Genomic DNA, 25,371 nt, shown 5'->3' with positions numbered 1-25,371 from the left:
ACTGTAGAGGTGGAAGGGTACCCCCAAGGGTCATCTAGTCCAACCCTTTGCAATGCAGAAATCTCAGCTAAAGCATCCATGACAGATGGTCATCCAACCTCTGCTTGAAAACCTCCAGGCAGAGGGCCTTCTCGGTGGCGGCGCCCGCCCTGGCGAACAAGGGGATAAACAACTACCTGACTTTTAGAAGACATCTGAAGGCAGCCCTGTTTAGGAGAGTTCTTAATGTTTCATGTTTTATCATGTTTTTAATATTCTGTTGGGAGCCAGGATATAAATAATAATAATAATAATAATAATAATAATAATAATAATAATTATACCCCCACAGAGCACAGCAACAAAGCTGGTGGGCTCTCCTTCATGGGAGGTTTTTAAGCAGAGGTTGGATGGCCACCTGCCAGGGATACTATAGTTGTGATTCCCTGCATTGCCAGGGGTTGGACTAGATAACCCCAGGATGTCCCTGCCAGCTCCTCCATTCTACAACACTATGAAAGCCAGGATGTGGCAGAAGGAGGCCTCTTCCCACGCCAAACAAACACGCCACGCACAGAAAGCGCATTTTCTCCTGCAAAGAATCCTGGGAAGCGTAGTTTCTAGGGTGCCGTGAAACGTAGTTCTGAGTTGGGCACCCACAACTACAGTTCCCAGGATTCTTTGCGGTTATTTGGGGGGGGGGGAAGGAGCCACGCATGTGCGACATCCAGAGACAGCTGCAGGCCACGCCCTCCAGCAGCATGCTAGCGGCCCATTGGCCGGCCGGAAGGACACAGCTGTGCTTTGGGGTCCCTGATTGGCCGGCTGCTTGGTATAAGAACCCGCAGGACAGGCTAGGCTGAGCCCATTTTGGCTCCGACCTCCAAGGGCTCCACTTCTCCCTTGTTGGGGTTTCTTCATGTGGGGATCGGGCCAGGAAGAGCCGGGTGGCCCCCGCTCAGCTCCACACAAGGGGAAGGGACCCTCCCAGGGGGGCAGCCAGCCCCCCCAATGCGGCCCCCGAGCATCTCCTTGGGCTGTTGGTACGTAAAGGGGGCAGGCGGAGGGCTGGCTGGAAATCTTTGGCTCAGTCCTGGGTGCAAATTGCGCACCATGCTCAGTTAATCTCTAAAACTAGAAGAGCTTGGGGTTTTTTGTGTGTGTCCCCCACCCCCCACCCCCAAAATAAATACAAGGGGTTTTCCTCGTTCGCTACATTTAGCCGCCTGCCCGCACCACCACCGTTTTTATTGCATTTAAATCCCACCTTTTCCTCCCAGAATCTCAAGGTGGCCTAGGCAGTTCTGCCTCTCTCACGACGACCCTGCAAGGTGGGTTGGGCTGAGAAATGGGTGACCCACTGGGCGCCCATAACCATTGCAGGAGGGTGCCGGCTTAATTCATCAGAGGTCGTTAAATCGATTCGGATGAATTCATCACTGTTATTAAACCAGATTTACAAGCTGCTGTTGCTTCATCAGAAGACCTTGGAGCGGTTTGCAAAAATCACATCCTGCTTTCCTTTGCTACCATTTTGCTTTACCAGATTAGCCTTTTAAAACAGGTCATAATAATGGGTTCGGGTCCTACCCGCCAGAGCAGGAGAAAACAAGCTTAAACACCCCCAACTCCTTCAACCGTTCCTCATCAGGCTCCGTTTCCAGATCCTTGACCGTCCTGGCCATGGGTAGGCAAACCAAGGACTGGGGACCGGATGCGGCCCAATTGCCTTCTCAATCCGGCCCACAGATGGTCCTGGAATCGGCGTGTTTTTACATGAGTAGAATGTGTTCTTTTATTTAAAATGCATCTCTGGGTTATTTGTGGGGCATAGGAATTCATTCTCCCCCCCCAAAAAAAATAGAGAGAAAGCGGCCCCCCACAAGGTCTGAGGGACAGTGGACCAGCCCCCTGCTGAAAAAGTTTGCTGACCCCTGTTCTTGGCCTTGCACAACTTCCAACTTGTGAATATCCTTCTAAAATGGTGGTGCCCGGAAGTGGACACAGGACTCCCCGCCCTGATCCAGTATAGTGATTTTACATTGCGCAGGCCATTATAGTTTTATAATTTAAATTACATACAAGCCTGTTGATATTATCTCCTTACATTTGCTGGTCATTTTTATTCAGCCAGGCAATTGCCCATCAGTCGCCAGGGGCTGGTGCAAGGTGTAGGACCCATCTCCGCCCAGTCCCCCCCCCTTTTTATTTTTATTCGCAATTAAATGAGGCTTGCGGCAGGATGCAATCTTTTCTCTTCAGCTTCCTTGCTCTACTGTGCCCCTGCTCTGTTCCCCAGACTAAACAGGCTTGTTTCTCTTGGTGCCAGCGGTTCGTGCCATCATGTCCTCGAATTGGCTGCCCCGGAAATGGTCCATGGCGCTGGGACCACTCTGTTCGTTGCTTTTCCTGGGGGTGGCCCTCTTGCTCCTGCATAGAGCAAGGTAAGTTTCCGAGGGTTAAAGGCAGGGGTTGCCCAACACGGTGCCCGCGGGCGCTGATTCCCCTTGCCAGCGATCCGCAAGGCAAGGGGGCCCACAAAAGCTCTCAGTAAAGATACCTTTTGCCCTCAAGAAGGCTGCCCGCCCTTCATCTTTATTATATAGAATCAGAATTGTAGCGTTGGAAGGGACCCGTGGGTCATCTAGTCCAACCCCCTGCCAAGGCAGGAATGTCAGCTAAAACATCCGTGACAGATGGCCGTGACATAGATTGATTCATAACTGGCCTTTTTCTCCAACGGGCTTACAGATAGGAACAACTAAGAACATGGGGGTGGGAAGCAACCCTTGCAAAAACAACTAAAAAGAGATAAAATCAAAACTACATACAGTCATGCCTTGGTTGTCAAACGGAATCTGAGCCGGAAGTCCGTCCGACTTCCGAAAACGCTTGACAACCAAGGTGCGGCTTCTGATTGGTGGCAGGAACTTCCTGCAGCCAATCGGAAGCCTCATTGGACGCCCTGCTTCGGAAAAACGTTCGCAAACCGGAACGCTCACTTCTGGGTTTGTGGCGTCTGGGAGCCAAAACGTTCGAGTCGCAAGGCGTTCGAGATCCAAGGTACGACTGTACATAGCTCAGTCGGTAGAGCATGAGACTCTTAAGCTCAGGGTCGTGGGTTCGAATCATATTCCGTCCCAGTTCCTCTTTGCAATGGCCTGGCCTCTTCCATGCCTTTTCCCATGGTCAAGAGCAGCTGACCAGGTCCTGTCTTCTTCTCCGTCTCCTCCTCTTCCCCCTCCCCCTCTGTCATTTTGTTTTTTGTTTGTTTTTAATTTATAATTTTTATTAAGTTTATTTTACAACACACACACACTCATAAAACTAATCGTAGAAATAACAATGTACAATAGAAAACAACAACAAAAAAGAAATACGAAGCAAACATAATAACATACGGCAACTTCTACAGATCAAAAAGTCAACAATATTTCTATATCATATTTCAATTCTTCGTTTCTTATAATTGACTTCCTTCATCCTCAACAAGGTTCTCTTTTCGATTTTGGTTAACTGTCTCCTTCTTAGTGCATTATTAGCCCCTTTCCTTTCTGTTTTTAACTTTTATACCACAATTTATTTTGCCGGAGTTAATCAAAACAAGTCCAAGTATTAATTTGTGGGCACTGCTTTTTAAGGTAGTCTCTATATTTTCCCCATTCTTTTTGAAATTTTTGTTTGGGCTGCTGACCCCTAATGGCTTCTGTCATCTAGTCAATTCAATATAGTCAAATAATTTATTTTGCCACTCTTTTTTGGTGGGTATTCCCCCCTCCCCCCTCCCAATTTTTGGCAATTAAGTGTTCTCGCAGCCCCTGTAGTATAAAGGAATATTTTCTTATTTCCTCCCCCCTGTTCTTTTGGATGTGGCACCCACTCTGTGCCATTTCACGACTAGCGTGCGCAGAGCTCCCTCAAAATGCCCCGGCCGAGGCAGATCCCACGAAGATCCCTGAAATATACTCGGAGTCGAGAGTTAATTTCATGCCCTTTATTCAGAGGAAGAGGAAGAAGAGAAGAATGGCTCTTTCCCCAAAAAACTTCTGCTTATATACATTATTTACACAATGGGCCTTGTGTGATTGGCTACTTCAGGGCTGCACCTGTGGGCCAATCAGGTTGCGGATTGACTTCTGCCAGCAGCCTGATTGGCTGCTCCTTCCGGCCAATCAGGTTGTGGAGTCACTTCTGCCAGCAGCCTGATTGGCTGCTCTTGCAGGCCAATCAGGTTGCTGATTCACTTCCACCTGGAGCTGGATTGGGTGGCGCCTGCGGACCAATCAGACTGCTGCATTCTGGATCCTATTGTTCTAGGATTCAGCTCAGTACATAACACCCCACCTGATAATTTTTAATCTTCACGAGGGAAAGACCATGGGCTACCCGACAGTGCAGAGAACCCCCTTTTTTTGGGGGGGGGGTTTAGACATTGCTCAAACCATGGCTCACGCGGGGTGGGCATTCAGGACTACGACTGGCACCCCTGAGATGAAACCCCCTCTTTCTGCCTGCGGCTTCCTTTTCCAGAGAATGGGCTCACGTACAAGAGCAGAAGGAATGCCAGGAACTGGTTTGGTTGCTTGAATCTAAGAACCTCTTCTTCGGAAAGTGAGTATTAACACAGGTCGGTGGCCAACGCTAGAGGTCACGGGCGACTCACGGGCTTGCTCCGGCTTGCCACCCGAAATCCACTACCCTCACTTTTCAGGTCCCATCTCAAATTCCTGCCCACGGCTTCCAAAACTTCACCGCTTCTCTACCTTCTCTCCATCTAAGCCAGGTGTCCCCAAACTTACCCGGCTTTGGGCTGGATGCCCGCCGCGCCGATTGCATGGTGGGCCGGAGGGTGGGGGAGCGCACGCAGGGGGGCGCGGCTGTGTGCGCCCATGCGCATGCGCAAACGCTATTTCTGTCACACTCCCGACCTGGAAAGCGCCAGAAATAGCTTGTGCGCATGTGCAGAAGCCTAATCTGACCCGGAAGTACACCGGAAATGACGCTTGCGCATGTGCACAAGCTATTTCTGTCGCTTTTCCAGGTCGGAAGTCGGCAGCCGCGCCGCACCGCGCTGGTAAGAGCGAGCGGCGGGGGTCCCCGGGGGCCGAATAAAAGAGCCTCAGGGGCCATATGTGGCCCCCGGGCCGTAGTCTGGGGACCCCTGATCTAAGCACTATGAGCGAGCCTTCGCCAACCTGGCGCTCCCCCATACTACAATTCCCAGCATTACATATCTTTAGGGGCCAGGTGAAAATATTCATTTTCAACCAGGCCTTGGGCTGATTGACATCTTATTCTCCTTTTAAAAGTGCTTGGGGGAGGGGCTTATTGGTTTGTTTTTGTTTTTATCCTGTAATATAGGTAGATATTGGGGTCACGAAGAGTCGGACACGACTAAACGACTAAACAACAACATAGGTAGATGAGAAAGATAGATAGATGAGAGATAGATAGATGATAGATAGATAGAATTATGATTATTATTATTATTACTATCTCCTTTATTGTCATTGTACAACCTGTTTACAATGTAATTAAACGACCCCCCCACACTCAATCTTTTATCGAACAACGCACCACCTCGCAAGTCAATTTTGCTATGTTCTTTTCCATTCATCAGCCTAACAGCCCATGGACAGAAGCTATTTTTTAGCCTGTTGGTACGGCTGATTATACTTCTATATCTCCTGCCCGAGGGTAGAAGATTAAAGAGGTGCTGGCCGGGGTGTGAGTCACCCCTGAGAATGTTTCTCGCTCTCCTAAGGCAACGATCCCTTGCGATGTCATCTAGCGGACTCAAGGGACAGCCCATAATATCATGTGCTGTGTTCACCACCCTCTGTAAAGAAGACTTTCTGTCTGTGGCTGTCAATATGAAAGGACACTTTCTGTTGTGGACCGCTAGAAGGAGTTCATCAGTTGTTGTTTAACATTGTTCTTTCGCAAGACCCTGAGGAAATGGAGTCTTTCTGACCACCTGAGTTATGTTATCAGTTATGTTGATTTTCCAAGTGAGGTCCTCACTAAGGTAAACTCGCAGGAATTTAAAGGAAGAGACACTCTCCACACAACCCCCCCCCATATACAACGGGGCTAGTTTCCCCCATCCTCCTCCGGAAGTCCAACAGCATCTTCTTTGTCTTACTAATACAGTCATACCTCGGTTTAAGTACGCTTCGGTTTGGGTACTTTTAGTTTAAAGTACTCCGCGGACCCGTCTGGAACGGATTAATCCACTTTCCATTACTTTCAGTGGGAAAGTTCGCTTCAGGTTAAGTACGCTTCAGGTTAAGTACAGACTTCCGGAACCAATTGTGTATTTAAACCGAGGTACCACTGTATTTAGGGACCCAGGTGGTGCTGTGGGTTAATCCACAGAGTCTAGGGCTTGCTGATCAGAAGGTCGGCGGTTCGAATCCCTGCAACGGGGTGAGCTCCCGTTGCTTGGTCCCAGCTCCTGCCCACCTAGCAGTTCGAAAGCACATCAAAGTGCAAGTAGATAAATAGGGACCGCTCCGGCGGGAAGGTAAACGGCGTTTCCGTGTGCTGCTCTGGTTCGCCAGAAGCAGCTTTGTCATGCTGGCCACATGACCCGGAAGCTGTCTGCGGACAAACACCGGCTCCCTCGGCCTATAGAGCGAGATGAGCGCCGCAACCCCAGAGTCGGACACGACTGGACCTGATGGTCAGGGGCCTTTTTACCACTGTATTTAGGTGCAAGTTATTCTCTAAGCACCATGTAGATACTTTTTGAACCTCCCCTGTACGCTGATTCATCTCCACCTGTAATTAGACCCATTATGGTAGTATCATCTGCAAACGTAATCATTACTGTGCATGGATCAGATATCAGTATACCTGAAGGAGCGTCTCCACTCCCATCGTTCTGCCCGGACACTGAGGTCCAGTACCGAGGGCCTTCTGGCGGTTCCCTCGCTGCGAGAAGCCAAGTTGCAGGGAACCAGGCAGAGGGCCTTTTCGGTAGTGGCACCCGCCCTGTGGAACGCCCTCCCACCAGATGTCAAAGAGAAAAACAGCTACCAGATTTTTAGAAGACATCTGAAGGCAGCCCTGTTTAGGGAGGCTTTTAATGTTTAATAGATTACAGTGGTACCTCGGTTTATGAACACAATTGGTTCCGGAAGTCTGTTCATAAACTGAAGCGTTCATAAACTGAAGCGAACTTTCCCATTGAAAGTAATGGAAAGTGGATTAATCCGTTCTAGACGGTCCGCGGAGTAACCGTTCATAAACTGAAGCGAACTTTTCCATTGAAAGTAATGGAAAGTGGATTAATCCGTTCCAGACGGGTCCGTGAAGTACTTAAATTGAAGCGTTCATAAACTGAAACATGGGTGTAATTGGTTCCGGAAATCTGTTCATAAACTGAAGCGTTCATAAACTGAAGCGAACTTTCCCATTAAAAGTAATGGAAAGTGAATTAATCCGTTCCAGATGGGTCCGCGGCGTTCATAAACCGAGGTGTTCATAAACCGAGGTTCCACTGTATTGTATTTTATTTTTCTGTTGGAAGCCGCCCAGAGTGGCTGGGGAAACCCCGCCAGATGGGCGGGGTATAAATAAATTATTATTATTATTATTATTATTATTATTATTATTATTATTAGCAGTCATATGTGTACAGTGAGTACAGGTAGAATGCTGTGAAAAGCCCCAAGGTCTGCAGGTAAATGGCAACATGCAAGTTAAATAAATAAATCAAACAAACAAACAAAACACAAGTGTTCCAGTCTCTACCCTCCACACATTCGCCTACCTGCGGTTTATTTAGCCTGCTTTCATTTCATGTCTGTTTGCGTTCGGCGGTGATGGGCAATTGTGCATTGTCTGTGCATTTTGCCATCAGATCCTGTCTGGTAGCACTGTATTTTGCAGGGATCTTGCACAACCGTTTCAAAAAAATGTAATAATAATAATTTATTTATACCCCGCCTATCTGGCTGGGTTTCCCCAGACACTCTGGGCAGCTTCCAATAAAATATTAGAATCATAGAATCGTAGAGTTGGAAGAGACCACAAGGGCCATCCAGTCCAACCCCCTGCCGAGCAGGAAACACCATCAAAGCATTCTTGACATATGCCTGTCAAGCCTCTGCTTAAAGACCTCCAAAGAAGGAGACTCCACCACACTCCTTGGTAGCAAATTCCACTGCTGAACAGCTCTTACTGTCAGGAAGTTCTTCCTAATGTTTAGGTGGAATCTTCTTTCTTGAAGTTTGAATCCATTGCTCCGTGTCCGCTTCTCTGGAGCAGCAGAAAACAACCTTTCTGCCTCCTCTATATGACATCCTTTCATATATCTGAACATGGCTATCATATCACCCCTTAACCTTCTCTCCTCCAGGCTAAACATACCCAGCTCCCTAAGCCGTTCCTCATAAGGCATCGTTTCCAGGCCTTTGACCATTTTGGCTGCCCTCTTCTGGACACGTTCCAGCTTGTCAGTATCCTTCTTGAACTGTGGTGCCCAGAACTGGACACAGTACTCCAGGTGAGGTCTGACCAGAGCAGAATACAGTGGTACTATTACTTCCCTTGAAAATACAATAGTCTGTTAAACGTTAAAAGCTTCCCCAAACAGGGCTGCCTTCAGATGTCTTCTAAAATTCTAAAATATTATTATTATTAGTAGTAGTAGTAGTAGTAGTAATATTAATTTTATTAAACTAGCGCACCCACCAGGTGCCAGGTGCAATTCCACAGAGCCCTAACTAGAAAGCGAAGAAGTCCTGCTGCGTGAGAGCCTTTGGTCGTCTTCTCTCTTTCTCTCCCCCGGTGTCAGCTTCCAGTACCGCAAGACGTCCAGGGATGAGAAGAGGACCCGTGCCGTCAAGAAGTGGAATACCTGGATCGAGGACAGGAAGATCCTGGAGCACATGCTGCTCACGGAGGAATGCCCTTGGGACCCGGATGCGGCAGCTGTGGCCCAGTACAGGTAAGAATACCCTTCCTACTCACCTGGTCGGCGAGGTGCCCTTGGAGACGACAGGTGAGGGTGTGTGTGGACCGCCTGCCTTTCCCTAAGGGCACATCCCTAACCTTCCTTCCCTTTCCTTTGCAGGGTAGAACTGGAGCAATGTTGCAACGCTTCCTCCTTGCTCATCCTGACCAAGGAAAACACCCCTCTGGGATCAAACATCGTCTTTGGGAAGGATGGACGAAAAGTGGCCGTGACACCTGAGCTGGTGGACCTGCTCCCTGAGGTGCTGGGGAGACTGTTGTTGTTGTTGTTGTTGTTGTTGTTGTTGTTGTTGTTGTTGTTACAGTAGTACCTTGGTTCCATACCTGCCAAGTTGCTGTCCGAGAAATAAGGGACCGGCCGGAAGTAGCAGACCGGAAGTAGCGTTGCCGCCATTTTGGAACTGGGCGGAGCATGCTCAGAAGTGACTTTTGATGCTGCTTTGCCCAGTTCCAAAATGGCCGCCGTTCCAGAAGTCACACTGCAGCCATTTTGGAATAGGGCAGAGCAGCATCAAAAGTCGCTTCTGAGCATGCTCCGCCCAGTTCCAAAATGGCCGTCGCGCCAGAATAAACCGGGGGAAAATAATAAAAAATCCGTTTTTTCAACTTAGAACAGCTGGAAAAACGGGGATTTCCCGGAGAATACGGGAGACTTGGCAGCTATGCTTGGTTCTCAAACACCTTGGCACTCAAACAACTTGGAACCCAAACACTGAAAACCTGGAAGAAGCAAGTGTTCTGGTTTGTAAACTTTTTTCAGGAAGTCGAACGTTCTCCGTTTTGAGTGCCACACTTCCGTTTTGAGTGTTACACCAAGGTTTTTACCACCGTGTTTCTCCAAAAATAAGACACCGTCTTATATTTATTTTTCCGCAAAAAAAAAACACGGTGGCTTATTTTCAAGGGATGTCTTATATTTTTTTATTAAGTATGGTACAGTTTAACCTACAAGGTTAAACTGCCTATCACTATGGCTTATTTTCAAGGTATGGCTTATTTTCGGGGGGGGGGTATTTTCAGGGTATGGCTTATTTTCGGAGTATGGCTTATTTTTTTGGAGAAACACGGCATTTATTTTGCATTTTTCCAGCTGTGTGTGTGTGTGTGTGTGTGTGTGTGTGTCTGTGTGGAACCCAGTTCGGCTCCTGATTGATTGTGTGACTGCAGTACATTGTTTATTGCTTTCATTTTGTGGATCAATGGTCTCATCAGATAGGAAAATTCATGTTGAATTGCTGTTTTAAGGGTTGTTTTTTTAAAGTCTGGAACAGACTAATCTGCTTTGCATTACTTTCTATGGGAAAGCGCGCCTTGGTTTTGGAACGCTTTGGTTTTGGAGCGGACTTCTGAAACGGATTAAGTTTGTGAACCAAGGTACCACTGTATTTGATATAAATGGTTTAAAATAAATAAAATCACTTTAAAATATATGGTGACTTTTCATACTGGATCAGATTGCTAATGTTTTATGTTTTATTATGTTTTTATATGTGTTGGAGGCTGGGATCTTTTTATTATTATTATTTGTTGTTGTTGTTGATCTTTTTATTATTATTATTATTTGTTGTTGTTGTTGTTGATCTTATTATTATTATTATTATTATTTGTTGTTGTTGTTGATCTTATTATTATTATTATTATTATTATTATTATTATTATTATTTGTTGTTGTTGTTGTTGTTGTTGTTGTTGTTGTTGTTGTTGTTTCCTTCCCTTCCTTGGCAAGGAGCCCAGGGATGCCAAACAGATAGAACATTTAAAAACCAACCTTGCTTTTGGCAGCGGGGAAAGGAGCTTGGGATGGGGGCAAGGCACAGCGGCAGGAAGACACTTGCCTTGAGGGCAGAAGGCCACAAGTTCAGGCCTTGCATCCTCCAGCAAAAGCAGCTGCGGTTGTGAGATGCCTCTTGCTTGCCTGCGTTGCAAGAATTCTAAGGCCTCCAATATAGAATAAATGTTCATAAATGCACAAGGGAGGATTAGTTCCTGAGTCCAGGTCACAGGCTCACCCTATCCATACACAAATACGTGTAAGACTACTTTTTAACCCAGGAAAATCTTCTCCATAGTCGGGGGTCGTCTTATACGCCAGGTCGTATTTCTTATATGGCGAGTATATCCCAAACTCTATATTTTAACTGGAACAGCTGGGGGTCGTCTTATACGCTCAGTCGTCTTGTGCGCCGGAATATACGGGTATGTCCTTAAGACAGGATTTGTAAGCAAAAAGACAACAGGAAGGCTTTCCCCATTTGTCTCCCTTACTGCAGAGGAATATTTGAGGTCATTGGGAGAGTCCAAATGGCTTCAGGATTGCTCTCCCGTGCTATTTCAGATGCATGGTTCATATATTTAGACGTGTGTGCATTTATGAATATGTGGGGCTACCTTTGAAGGTGACCCGGAAACTGCAATTAATCCAGAATGCGGCAGCTAGACTGGTGACTGGGAACAGCCGCCAAGACCACATAACACCAGTCTTGAAAGACCTGCATTGGCTCCCAGTACATTTCCGAGCACAATTCAAAGTGTTGGTGCTGACCTTGAAAGCCCTAAACGGCCTCGGCCCAGTAGACCTGAAGGAGTGTCTCCACCCCCATCGTTCTGCCCGGACACTGAGGTCCAGCTCCGAGGGCCTTCTGGCGGTTCCCTCACTGCGAGAAGCAAAGCTACAGGAAACCAGGCAGAGGGCCTTTTCGGTAGTGGCACCCGCCCTGTGGAATGCCCTCCCACCAGATGTCAAAAAGAAAAATAACCACCAGACTTTTAGAGGACATCTGAAGGCAGCCCTGTTTAGGGAAGCTTTTAATCTTTAAGAAATTAGTGTATTTTAATATTTCTGTTGGAAGCCGCCCAGAGTGACTGGGGAAACCCAGCCAGATGGGTGGGGTATAAATAATAAATTATTATTATTATTATTATTATTATTATTATTATTATTATTATTATTATTATTTTCTATATTTGAGACCTTAGCATTCTTATAGCATACTAGTGGAATTCAGCCCGTTTAAAAACGGGCGCTAGAACGCTGCTGTCGTGCAGCGCCGGCATGGGACGGAGCTTTGGAGGTCTCCGAAGCCCCGTCTCATGCGGGAGGTGCGCGGCGAGGCGGCGGGGGGGAGAGAAGCACTTCTCTGCCCCCCCCCCACCGCGCACCTGCCGCATGAGACGGGGCTTCGGAGACCTTCTCCGAAACTCCGTCCCATGCCGGCGCTGCGTGCCGAGGCGGCGGGGGGGGAGGAGCGCTTCTTCCCCCCCCGCCGCCTCGCCGGGCACCTCCCGCATGAGACGGGGCTTCGGAGAAGGTCTCCGAAGCCCCTTCCCATGTCGGCGCTGCGTGGTGAGGCGGCGGGGGGGAGGAGCGCTTCTCCCCCCCGCCGCCTCGCCGCGCAGCGCCGACATGGGAAGGGGCTTCGGAGAAAGCCGGCTTCCCTCGGCGCCCGCTGCCGCTTCGGCTTCCTCGGGGAAGCAAGCAGGCGGGCTGTCTGCCTGCTTGTGTTCGCCGAGGAAGCGCCGTCCCATGCCGGCGGTGCGCGGCAAGGCTGCCGGGGGAGCGCTTCTTTCCCCCGCCGCCTCCAGCATGAGACTGGGCTTCGGAGCGGCGGTTGGCGGAGCGGCGGTTGGCCGTTGTCCCTCCGTCCAATCCCTGTGTCTCTGGGGTACATGCGCAGTACCCCAGGGACACACGGGACAACTGGACGCAGGGACAACATGGACATTATTATATAGGATCCTTGGGGTCTCCCAGGGTGGAATCAGCCTTTGGCCAAACTGGCACCCGCCATTGGGCACCGGGATGCCCAAGGCTGCCCCCCTGTGTACAAAACCCAGCATTTCTTTTGCACGTTGATTCTGAAAACGTTTTAAAACACAGATGTTTCGAAATCTCTCCCTTTCCCCTCGAAACCTCCAGAGATCCACCTTCTCGGAAGTTGAGTACAAGCATTGCGCCGTGGTGGGCAATGGTGGGATCCTGCAGAGGAGCCGCTGCGGGAAAGAGATCGACCAGGCAGACTTCGTAATCAGGTAACTCTTCCTTTGAGAGTGACTCAGAGCTCTTCAAGTAGGGGAAACGTTCCTTACTAAACTTGGGAACTCCCTGCCGATTGAGATCAGGCAAACGCCTTTGCTGTCGTACCCTTTGAGCCAAGATATTGTTTAGGCCAGACTACCGGGATGTTTTGAAAAGTGAGGCGAGTTTTAATCTGTTTTCAACCTGTTGTTATTTTAACTTTTTGAAAGTCTTCAGTTATTGTTGCTGTAAGGGGAAGAGAGTATGGAGAACCTCCCCCTCTCATCAGAAGCAGCTCCTCCCCAAGCAGCGATGGCAGCGAGGACGCTGAGGAGACCAGTCAGGAAGTGGAGAGAGAGGGCCGGGGCACTCTCAGCATGGGGGAGCCCCTGCTACACAGGAGGGAGGAAGAGAGAGGGGGGAAAGGGGGGAGAAGGAAAACATGGAGCGTAGACCCTTTCCTCCGGTTCCGGAATTACGCAGGAGAAGGAGGGGAAGGAGGTTTGCTGTCCCAAGACTCTTATGTTGGAGGAAGTCAAGGGGCGGTTCAGTGCCGGATTCTGCATCGGACTGAGCAGACATGTTTTACACAGCAGTCTCACTGTAAATAGACTGCACTAATAAAAACTGTTTAAAGACAAGCACGCGGAGCGTCGTTACTCTAGAGTAGTCGCAAGAACCTCTGACAGTTGCAAAAAAACAAAAACGAAAAGACTGTTTATTTTTTTGGGGGGGGGGAGGTTTAAATAGATTTTATGAACCGGATAAACAGATAACTCACAAAACCATGGTTCACTCAGCGAATGCACGCCGCTGAATTTGCTCAGCTAAAGGTCAGCAGTTCTGGGGAGGGAGGGAGGTTTCTGGAATTGTTCTCAAATAGAAATTAAATCTGATCAGGCCCAGATCTCTTGATATGTTAGGATGCCTCCAATACCCTTGGAATGTAAAACACTTCTGCTTGGTTATCTAAAAGACACTCGTCCGGAAAATGATCCAAAAATAACCTTCAACCTGCTACTGAGATAAGGTTACCAGATTATTTTCAATGAATCCACGGACACTTTTCAACTTCAGGAGAAATCAGGGCCGGCCCTAAGGCAAGGCTGGGTGGCGCAATGCGCCAGGCCGCCAGGGGGTACCGCGCTGCGGCAGCTGCGCTATGCCCGCCAAACAGCCGCGCTGGGAAACTGGGCGAGGGGGGGGGGCGCCGGAGGGATCTTCGCGCCAGGGCGCCAGATATGCTTAAGACGGCCCTGGTAGAAATGATAGGATTTTGTCAGGGGGGCTGTTTTTTAAATCCAGGGACTGTCCCCGGGAAACGGGGACGTCTGGTAACCTTATTAAGATTATAACAGCTAAATATCGGGAAGGTAGAGCAGCATATCTCCTAAATTTTATGAAATAAACAAATAGGAGAGTGTTTATCTGACTGCTAACGCAGACTTTGATTTTCTCTTCCATCTCACCCTCTCCTCTTGCAAACCAGGTTCAGTTTGCCTCCCCCCACGAATTCCTCGGAAGATGTGGGGTCCAAGACGAGTCTCGTGGCCTTGAACCTCAGCAGCCTGGACATTAAGTAAGAGGAGTGGGGGGCCGGGGGGGTGTCTGGCATGCTGAAACGCCTTGTCCCTTTGGGGAGCAGGTGCAGTTGGCGACACTGAGCTGCTGCCTCACCCTTACCTCCCAAGTCCTGGACTGCAGAATCCGGGACTGGCAGCCGTGTGACACCGGAAGTTGCATCGACATAACTTCCGGTGTCGCTTTACCCTTCTATGGGCACCAAAAATGGCCGCCGCCGGCTTCAAAAGTCGCATCTACGCATGTCCAGAAGTGCATAGACGCGACTTCCGGTGTCGCTCCGCCCATCTATGGGCACCAAAAATGGCCGACGCCAGAAGTCGCGTCTATGCACTTCCGGGCATGCGTAGATGCGACTTTTGAAGCTGGCGGCGGCCATTTTTAGTGCCCATAGAAGGGCAAATCGGAAAGAAAAAAATGGCCTCCGGCAGGAGAAAATAATGAAGAAAAATGGGAGACGAAGTGATACGGGGGAACCACCGGGAAAAGGTAAGTAAAAACGGGGGTTTCCCAGGGAAAACGGGGTACTTGGCAGCTATGGCCTCACCCCAAATTAGGTCCGAACTGATACTGGCCTGCTCTCCCAAGAACGACACTGAGCTCAGCGTAGCTCGCCAGAATAGCAGAGCATTTAAAAATCAGCAAAAAGTTTTTTTAAAAAACAAAACAACCCACAACAGCACATGAACAGCGCAAAACCAAGCAGCTCAAGAAACAGCTAATGCTGTTCAATACAAGTGCATGATTTAATTGTTAAAAAAAGGCCCTGTGTATAAATGATGGCCAAAAAAAGACTTCTGTGCACCAGCTAAAAGGGTTTCAGCACATCAGTAGAGCCATTGGCTTCATCAGGCCCAGGTGGGACTCAGTGGCGTAGCAAGGTCAGGTGGAAAATTTCTTGTCCGTCCCCCCACTCGAGTACAAACTGTTTAGCCATGTTACGTTGCGCGTTTGTTGACTGAACTAAAAAGTTTCAATACATATTATGTTGACTTGTTGAGGTTAATTAATTGTCAGATGAAGTTATTAAACTCATTTTAAATAATATTATTTTCCCCCCAAAAAGTGCCGTGAGTCCAATTTCTAAATTTTTTTATTTTATCTGGTTATCTCTTGCTTGGACTACTGCAATGTGCTCTACGTGGGGCTACCTTTGAAGGTGACTCGGAAACTACAACTAATCCAGAATGCGGCAGCTAGGCTGGTGTCTGGGAGCGGCCACCGAGACTATATAACACCAGTCTTGAAAGACCTACCTTGGTTCACAATACATTTCCGGGCCATAGCTGCCAAGTTATCCCTTTTTTACAGGGATTTCCCCTTATGCTGAATAGGCTTCCTCGCGAGAAAAGGGAAAACTTGGCAGCTATGTTCCGGGCACAATTCAAAGTGTTGGTGCTGACCTTTCAAGCCCTAAACGGCCTCAGCCCAGTAGACCTGAAGGAGCGTCTCCACCCCCATCGTTCTGCCCGGACACCGAGGTCCAGCTCCGAGGGCCTTCTGGCGGTTCCCTCCCTGCGAGAAGTGAGGTTGCAGGGAACTAGGCAGAGGGCCTTCTCGGTGGTGGCGCATGCCCTGTGGAACGCCCTCCCATCAGATGTCAAGGAAATAAACAACTATATGACATTTAGAAGACATCTGAAGGCAGCCCTGTTTAGGGAAGTTTTTAATGTTTGATGTTTTAGCATGTTTTTAATTAGTTGGGAGCCGTCCAGAGTGGCTGGGGAAACCCAGCCAGATGGGTGGGGTATAAATAATAAAAGATGGTGATGTATTCCCACGCATGCATTGCTTTTTCCTGAAGGCAACTTCCTTTTCCTTTCCTCCTCCCACAGGTCCCGGGGCTCCCAGCGGAAGCGTCTTGCAGATACCCTGCGCCCCTACCGGGACGCCCTCCTCCTCCTCCTCCTCGCCCCCTCCGTCACCCCCACCCTCCAAAGCCGCCCCAGGAACCCCCCTCTGCACCCACTGGAGGACTCGGACGTGCTGCAGCGGGCCTCCTTCTTGAACCCCCAGTACCTGGCTGCCCTGGGGAGCTACTGGACCCGCGAGGGCTTCCAGCCCGAGTGCCTCTCGCCCAACTTCGCCTTTGTCAGCCTGGCTCTGGAGCTCTGCCAGCGCATCACTCTCTACGGCTTCTGGCCCTTCGCGCACAGCCTGAGTGGCCAGCCCATCCCGCGCCACTCCCAGGTGCGCGTCAGGCCCAGCGAGTTCTCTTGCTACCTGAAGATGTACCTGCAGGGCATCCTGAGGCTGCGGCTGGGCAAGTGCCATTGAGGAACAGGAGTCTCTCTCTCTCTGGGCTAAGGAGGAGGTTGCGTTTTCAAACAGGCACCGCTTGGAGGTTTCCACGCAGACTTCCGTTCTGGCGTGGGCAAGCCATTTTGGAGAAGCCCGCCCTGGAGGGTTGGTTTGCAGCACTGATGCCCTTCTTCGGGAGCGGGGGGGAGGGGCTTGGGTGTTGCTTTCGGTGTTGCTGGACTCCATCTCCCATCTTCCACCAGGAGCGCAGAGGGATGATGGGAGCTGGAGTCTGGCGATACCGCTTGGAGGGACCTCACGGGCTCCCTGCTCCTACTACCGGAGTCTCCCGAATTGGGGAAAGGGGGGGGGGTCCTTTCGAAAGGCTAACGTTGGCCCTACTCTTTTCCTGAGAGTAGAGTTCTATGAACAGCCTGAACAAAGAGCTGGAGGTCGTCATGCGCCCCTGCACCCCAGAAATAAGGATTGGGCAATGGTTTTCCATTGACCTCCAGGAGCCATCCCCATAACGGCATGACCCATGCAAAAAGCAGTCTAGAGAATCAGCTGGTTGTCAGGGCTTGCAAAGCCCCCTTTCGACCCAGCTGTGTCTTCTTTACCTGTCCCGGACCTGCTGCTTTTGCCACAAGGGGTCAAAATGGTCTCATTGGCCGGCTGCGGGGCCACACAAACAGGTTCCCTGTCCCTGGATAAGGGAGGTCTCTGGTGCATTCCTGAAGGGGACAGTATCCCAGCTGCAGAGACGGGGTGGGGGGGGTACAAGGCACCCCCAAGCTTTGTCTGCGGTGCAAGGGTGTTCAAACCTCAGCCTCTGATTCCAGCTGCTTCTAAACAGTCAGGAGTCAGGAAGCAGCTTCGGCCACCATGACCGGAAGTGAGGATTTCCCCCAGTTGAGTTTCTAGGTTTCGTTGGTGTTTGTTGTGTTTGTGGGATGTCTGCGCTGGAGAGCAGGAACTGGCCATCGCGCTGCCTTCTTCATCTCAGCTCTTTGGAAAACTACACGGTCAGTTTTGGGACACATCAAAGAGCGCATTGCTGGATGCTTGGGCAAAAAGTTGCCCTTGCCAGGGATGCAGAAAGACACTTCCCAGATTTGTAGCGGAGCAATAGGCGGTCTGATCCCCAACCTGCTTTCCACACCAATCCTACTTTTACTGTGTTGTTAGTTGTTGTTGTTTTTACAGCTGAATGCTTTTTCATGTGTTCTGTTGGGGCTGCAGGGCCCAGGTTCATGTCTGTTCAGATCTTCAGAAACAAGTGTAAAGAAAAATCAGAGAGGTTCTGAAATAAAACTTGATACAAGCACAGCTCTACTTTCCCCAACCACAACTCAGCTTGCATAGAACGTAAGTCTTCATTAAACTCCGAAGCCTCAGCTGGGGTCTGCAAAGGTCTTTGTTCGGCTTCCCCACTAGAGTCAAGAGGGGGACTTATAGAGGAAATTGCTGGTCAGTCATCTTAACAGCTGCAAATTGTAAATGAAACTATCGAGCCTAGTGAAGGACAAGTCTTGCTGAAGGAGAACCAGCATGGCTTCTGCAAAGGTAAGCCCAGGGGCTTTCCGCACCAGGTTTCCGCACATTTTATGCTGAGTTGCCATGTCGTCATTCCATTAGGGTCATCCTGCATTTTCTCAGGCCGCAGAAAATCCAGTTGCTAGGCATTGTCTCCACAGCTGGAGGCAGCAACGATGCTTCTAAATAGCAGTTGCTCAAAACCATAGGAGGGGAGGGTTGCTCAAATCCCATCGGGGCACCTGGTTGGCCACCGTGACAACAGGACCACAGACTAGTGGGCACCCTTTGGCCTGATCTCTCGCAGGCTGCACTCATGCTCTCGTGAAAGGGTAAATCCAGGTTAAGTAGCGGGGAGGAACATGGGCTGACATTTTTATGCAGATGTCGTGTGGATGCCAGAAAAAAGTTTGGGACGTGTGAGTCTCACTGATTCCACTGCAACCACACATCTGGAAGCAGCTGGTCCCACGGCCATGCCTAGAATGGCACTGTTCATAATGCACGCAGATTCTTGGTTCTTGCATGACTACCTGCAAGCCAAGGCTGTGCCCCAGAATCCTCTGCAGCACCCATAATAATTTTAATAACAAATTATTACTTATAGCCCGCCCATCTGGCTGGGCCTCTCCAGCCACTCTGGACGGCTACCAACAAAATATTAAAAACACGATAATGCATCAAATATTAAAAACTTCCATATGACCCCCCCCCCCAAAAAAAACCACCTGTGGACTCTGCAAGTCGTGAGCTGGCTGCAACTCTGAGCAAATTCTGGGACATCGCTGCTAAACCCTGTCCCAGAACCTCCCCCCTGGTGAACACAAAGGTCATCTGGCTTTTTAAAATTTTATTTTAAAACGTTTTCTTTAATTTCAAAATACAAATGGACAAGGTGGCATGGATTGCCCAAGGAAGAGGCTTTCTCCTCCTCCTCCTCCTCCTCCTCCTCTCTAACACAATGTCCTCTCGGGCCACTCGTCCCACACCTCCTTTAGATGTAGCTTCTGGAGTGAGGAACGCAGCTTCCTCGGACCCACCAACCCAAGACGCAAGCTAGACAAACATTCAGTTTTATATTGCAGGACAGCCACCAACAGGCTTGCAGAGGAAGGGCTGGTGGTGAGACATTGGGGTAGCCCTGGGCTTTCCTTGGCCTTGGTCCTTCCTGGGCAGAGTGTCCCCAAGCCCCCCAGGACGCGCTTCCAGCCCCAGGGATATGGCTTCGACTGAGCAGTTGCAGAAGTAGCACAGGTGAGCTCCTGGCTAGGTGAGGGGAGGTTTGACGCTGCTTTGCCTGAGAGCCTTGTACATCTAGACCCTTGGGGCAATCAGCCTCTCCATCCTTCAGCTTCGCGGGCGTTTTTGTTCTCCTTCAGCATCCGGGAAAAGGGCCTCCGACACCATCGGTACTGCCGAGATATCTAAGATGGTGCCCTTTGGATGCTGCTAGACTACAGTTCCCATCTTCCCTGGCCATCGGCCACGCTGTCTGGGGCTGATGGGAGATGGAGTCCAGCAACACCCTGAGGGCATCCCACTGGGGTGTTTCGGGATGAGAACCAGCAGCTCCCGCACGGCGTGACGTCGGGAGAGCTTCTAGAACATCCCTAGCCAACCTGTTGCCCTCCAGATGTTTTCAGACGACCCAGCTGGGCGTTGGCTGGAACTGATGATGGATGTTGCCGTCCAGAACATCTGGCTATCAGGGCTGGAGTCGGACGCGAGTTGGCACGAAAGAGGCAGAGCTCTGTTGTCGGTGAAGTTGACTTTTTATTCCCGGAAATGAATGTACAACTCAGCAACACACCCCAGTAGGTGAGCAGTTGCCTGGAGTGACGGTCCCTGCCTTCCATCCACCCTCTCTAAGGCTGACTCCTCTCCCACATGTTTCCCAAGCTGTCTCAAATTGCATCTGCACACCTCTGGTCTCTGTTCTGCTCCTCTCATTACTTTGTGCGCTCTCAGAGACCAGGGGAGAGGGGAGCTTTTTGCAGCCGGAGAGGGAGACGCCCTGGATTTTTCAGCAGCCTCTTGACCCCTCCCCCCCCCGCTTCACCTTCGGAGTCTGAACTTCACCCTGTCACCTGTTCTTCCTGCTCACTAAACCCTGTTGCCTCTGCATCATTTAGCACTTCTGACCTCTCCTCGGCTCTGAGCCTTCCTCCTTTGGGGGTTCCCCACTCTTCTTCATCCAGCCAAGGAAGCTGCTGAGAAGGGAATACGCCCCCGCCCACCCCACCCCAGGCTAAAGCATTCCCCTCTCCCTGGTTGGTAGGTAGAAGCTGGTGCGCCTTGGTGGGCTGCCTGGCCGACCGCAACTTACAGGGGGATCCTTACGGGTCTATTGTGGGTTTAAAGAGTCAGCAACGCCCCATTCAAGGAAATAAAATGCCTTTGTGCGCACGGCGGACAGAGCTGAGGAAAGGAGCCCCCCAATGTTGGCACGAGCCCCGGGATCCAGGGGCAGACGACCCCCCCGCTAAGTCTGCCCGCTCAGCACAAACCAATGCCCGGAGCTACGGTTGCCCCGCTACGCTCGCCTCAGTGAAAGGAGATTGTCTCTACACCATCCACTGTCCTCCCTCCCTCCGCCCTGGACGAGCAGGCCGCGCTCGGGGTGGGGCAGCGAGACGCAGGCTAGCACTCGATGGAATCTTCCAGAAGCTGCAAAAGCGTGGCGGGCATCCTGACGTCGCTGACAGGCAGAGGTGCCAGGGGGTCTTGATAAGTGGGTGACGTGGCCTTCGGCGTCTCCTCCCCGTCATCTTCCTCCTCGTCGTCCTCCGTGGGCAGCTCTTCCAGCTTCGGCAGTGGGGGGACGGGTTCCTTGGGGACCGGGGTTGCGTCGCTGGGCTCTGTGGCCCCTGGAGTGGCAATGCCACAGGGAACAGCCTGGGATGTGTCCATGCTTTCGCTGGGGGACCCAGGGTGCTCCCCAGCCCCTCTGCCACCCTCACAGTTTCTGTCAGCAGTGGGGCTCTGAGGAGCGGGCTCCACGTGGCTTGGGCCCCCGTTGGCAGCCATCTTGCCTTCTGGCACGGACTCTCCCCCTTGCTCTGAACTGCCCTCGGAGCACGGTTCTTCCCCGGGTCCTCCTGCGGTGTCTCCAAACTGTTTCTCCTCACTGTCCACAGGGAAGAGGGTAGCCTCATCTTCCTCGTCTTCCTCGTCCTCGTCTTCCACCACCTGCATTTCCACTGGCCGCTCCGCACCTTTGGGCAAGGTCTCGTCTTCCAGGCAGAGAGAGGGGCATTGCTCAAGGGCCTTTCCGTTGACGAGAGCCGTCTTGGCCTCCTCTTCTTCCTCGGGCTTCTTGGGGGCCGCACTGGCTCGGGCCTGGCCCCCGGCCTTGGGCACCGAGTTGGCCAGCGGTGCTTCACCGACGGGCAGGCCTTTCCCGCTCCTTGCCGAATCCAGCTTGGAGTTCAAGGACGCCTGGCCTCCGTACGTCCTGGGCGCCTCGTCGCCAAGGTCGCTGTACCCCTCGTTCTGGAAGTAGACGTTATCGGGGTGCGGGGAGGGCTTTCCAGCATTGACCTGTAGAAGGGGAGAAGGGGGAAAGGGCCCCGTTAGGAGAGGCGAGCCAGGCAAGATGGCAGGACCTGGCGTCAGGGGCTTTCATCTCAGGATGATAATAATAATAATAATAATAATAATAATAATAATAATAATAATAATAATACAGTCCAACCCCCTGCAATGCAGGAATATGCAGCTGTTCTGTACAAAGACTGAACCTGCAACCTTGGCATTACAGTCAATCCTTGGTTCCTGAACGGCTCCGTTTTCGAACATTTTGGCTCCAGAACGCCGAAAACCCAGAAGTAAATACTCCGGTTTTTGAAGGTTTTTCAGAACCCGAACATCCGACACGGCTTCCGCTTGATTGCAAGAAGCTCTTGGAACCGCCAAGCTGCGGTTGTCAAACGTTTCAAGAGTCGGAACGGGTTTCCGGGACGGATTACGCTCGACAACCGAGCTTTGACTGTATCGGCACCATGCCCTAACTAACTGAGCTATCCGTGCCCGGGCCATGCTCTGACTGGTTATTGGAGGCAACCCCCTCCCCCTGAAAACAAAATCCTGGGGTGTCATGGACTGGTTGGAGGCAGAGGAATGGTGGGAGGTACCAACTGGGGAGCCACCAAGGGAAGAAGGTTCGGAGCCCAGGGGTTGGTGGTGGGACAAAGATGAGTGGTCAGAGGGAGAAGACTGGGAAGAGGAGGTGTCGGAATCTGAAAAGGTAACATGGCTTCGTGAGCTGGAGGAGTTTGTGGCAGAGAGAAGTCCAGAATCAGAGGCAGAAGCTGAATCGGGAGAGGAGGGAGGCCAAGAGGCAGAGATGAGTCCAGCTGGTGAAGAGTCATTGATGTCTCCCCCTGCTGCTGCTGCAACAAGCTCTCCTCCCCCCTGGTCTCCCAGAACCAGAAGAGGCGTGAAGAGGGCGGAGGACAGGCTGTTTGCATGCAGGCACAGTCTCCGATCGCTTGGGGAAAGCCCTGGAGAGGAGGAGACATTGACGGCTGTGGGGAGGTGGGGACTTTCAGCCTTGGCAAGATCCATGGGGCAAGATCCACCAGGGTTGAGCTGCTGCGTTCCTAGCGCTCCACCAAGTTTGTGAAGATTGCGTTTTTGCTAATCAACAAGTTTACTGCCGGCTCGCTCTTTTGTTATGGGCTCCCCACCCGCACCACCTCCCTCCCAGTCACATTTTATTTGGCCTAATGCATTGGTGGCACAGAAGAAGCCTCCGCTGGGATAAATTTATGTTGTTTCTCAGAGGCTTTCTGGTCAAGACATGTTTCAAATGTGCATGCAGGCCTACCTTTCTTCCTTCTTGCCTTCGTGTCCCACCCTTCCTCCTAGAAGCACACAAAGTTCTTCTCTTCATTTCGGAGGTCGGACTAGATCACCCTTTGGGTCATTTCCAACTCTGCAGTTTTATAATTCTATTACCTTAGCCTCACAACAACCCTTTGAGGGAGGGAGGTTAGGCTGAGAGAGGTGGTGATGGGCCCATGGTTACCCCATGAGCTTTGTGGCTGAGTAGGAATTCGAACCCTGGTCTCTCCCAAGTCCTAGTCCAACACTCTAACCACTGTGCCACACTGCCTACTTTCATTAAGGCTTGAAGGACCCCTGTCTTTGGCCTGGGTCACCCAGATCTGCCCCCCTCTCCTCCCCCTTTCCTATGGGGCCACCCACCCTCTTTGTGATCCTTCCCTTAAGCCTCTAAGGAAGGCATGGCCAAACTCAGCCCTCCAGCTGTTTTGGGACTACAACTCCCATCATCCCTAGCTAACAAGACCAGTGGTCAGGGATGATGGGAACTGTAGTCCCAAAACAGCTGAAGGGCCAATTTTGGCCATGATTGCTACAGCATCCAACAGGTAGTCCTTCTCCTTTCCCCCCAATTGGCACATAGCGGTTCCGTTCAGTAACTCTCCATCCGAGATTCTTTAGCTGTGATTCCTGCCTTGCAGGGGGTTGGACTAGATGGTCCTTGGGGGTCCCTTCCAACTCTACAATTCTGAGAACATTGGCTTCCTCTGGGTTGTTTGAGGCTGCTAGCCATGAATATCCGGATCGCGAGCGTGGTCTAGTTATCCCCGGGCATCAGTTTGGAACGAGGTAGGTGCAGCAATAGCGGAGGTGCTGGGTGGTGGGTGGCAGGGGGTAGGGTGGGGTCTTCTCCCCCCCCCCGCTTGCCCTCCCCCCTTCCCCTCCCATCTGGTCACTCACCGGCTGGAACCATTTTAAGCTCTGTCGGGTGGCAGGGCGAGCCGAGAGCGACAGACAGACGGGGGAGAGAGAATGAGAGAGAGAGAAAGAGAAGGTCAAGGCTTGAGAACGAGCATGCGCAGAGAACCACAGCAAGGCAGGCACGCCAGAGGAGGGGAGACCCACAGCCTGACCGGGGCGGAGAGTGTTGCACAACCCTTTTTAAGCAACCAAGGCGCTGCAAAGGGACTTGGGGAAGAGGCCCAGGGCAGGCAGAAATGTGCATGAATTTTGCATGCACACATTTCGTAAATTGCTTTGACTTTTTTAAAAAAAAGAAAGAAAAGAAAACCAAGCGATAAATGCAGTTTGTGAAAATCATAAATAACAACTGGAATGCTTTAAATTCTATGAATGGCTAGCAGGTGGCTAAAATTAGCCAGGGGCAGTTCACGAGGGCTTGTTAAACCACTCTGAGACTTACCCGGAGTGATTTGTCCAAATCTCTTCTAACTGCTGGAGATTTTTCCTTCTCCCATAGTTGTCGATAAGTCAGGATTTCTGGGTTCCAGTAGTGTCTAGAGCAGGCATCCCCAAACTACGGCCCTCCAGATGTTTTGGCCTACAACTCCCATGATCCCTAGCTAACAGGACCAGTGGTCATGGAAGATGGGAATTGTAGTCCAAAACATCTGGAGGGCCGAAGTTTGGGGATGCCTGGTCTAGAGCGTCCTTCCCCAACTCGGTGCCCTCCAGATTTTCGGACTGCAATTGCCATCAGCCACAGCACATGTTACGCAAAGGCTGTTGGGAGTTGTAGCGCCAGGCAGCTGAAGGGCTCCAGGTTGGGCAAGGCAGCCCTAGGCGTATTCTGACCTGCCCATGCGATGGTGATTTAAACTGAATTTGCACATGGGAACAATGAAATCAGGACGGCCTCGCCCGATAATTCTTCATGATCCCGTTCACAAAATTTCACACTTGCAAAATCATTATTGCAGCTGCAGAAAGCTTTGCACTGGTAAACAGCCCGAAAAAAGGGGCTTCAGGGAGTTTCTGTGAACGGCTGTTCCCCTCACAACCTGCAGATATTGTTGGAGTCCAACTCCCATCCTCCTATGATTTGCAAGAAAAATCCCGCTGCTGGGATACCTCAGTCGTTAGGGCACAAGACTCTTGATCTCGGGGTTGCGGGTTCGAGCCCCGCCTTGGGCAAAAGATTCCTGCATTGCAGGGGGTTGGACTAGATGACCCTCAGGGGTGCCTTCCAACTCTATGATCCTCCCCTGACCATTGCCCAGGCTGGTGTCAGC

General features: G+C 50.8%; 2 protein-coding genes across 3 annotated transcripts in view; one reads left to right on the top strand and one right to left on the bottom strand.

Annotated features, from left to right (window-relative positions):
- Window positions 1-898: 898 nt before the first annotated feature.
- On the top strand, window positions 899-18,194 carry LOC118091544 (alpha-2,8-sialyltransferase 8F-like). 2 transcript variants are annotated; one of them, XM_035128632.2, is made up of 8 exons: window positions 899-1,022; window positions 2,309-2,423; window positions 4,510-4,590; window positions 8,783-8,935; window positions 9,062-9,203; window positions 12,878-12,990; window positions 14,466-14,555; window positions 16,393-18,194. In XM_035128632.2, the coding sequence occupies exons 1-8, from the start codon at window positions 899-901 to the stop codon at window positions 16,832-16,834; spliced, it is 1,260 nt and encodes a 419-aa protein (XP_034984523.2). In that variant the 3' UTR covers window positions 16,835-18,194. The 2 variants fall into 2 exon arrangements, with proteins under 2 accessions (XP_034984523.2, XP_088532640.1); XM_088676514.1 differs by lacking the exons at window positions 899-1,022; window positions 2,309-2,423; window positions 4,510-4,590 and adding an exon at window positions 4,986-5,053.
- A 2,457-nt stretch (window positions 18,195-20,651) lies between these two features.
- The window catches only part of LOC118091543 (cadherin-related family member 5-like), a 34,841-nt gene continuing 30,121 nt past the window's right edge, over window positions 20,652-25,371 (bottom strand). The window contains exons 14-15 of the mRNA XM_088651946.1: window positions 24,080-24,100; window positions 20,652-21,874 (exon numbers count right to left, since the gene is read on the bottom strand). Coding sequence (XP_088508072.1) covers window positions 20,975-21,874; window positions 24,080-24,100 — 921 coding nt within the window. The 3' untranslated portion in view covers window positions 20,652-20,974. The remainder of the gene's footprint in view (window positions 21,875-24,079; window positions 24,101-25,371) is intronic.

Source organism: Zootoca vivipara, chromosome 9, assembly GCF_965207765.1.
Source record: "Zootoca vivipara chromosome 9, rZooViv2.hap1.1, whole genome shotgun sequence".
NCBI lineage: Eukaryota > Metazoa > Chordata > Lepidosauria > Squamata > Lacertidae > Zootoca > Zootoca vivipara.
The sequence above is the reverse complement of the archived record's forward strand: the minus strand, read 5'-3'. Positions and strand labels throughout refer to the sequence as shown.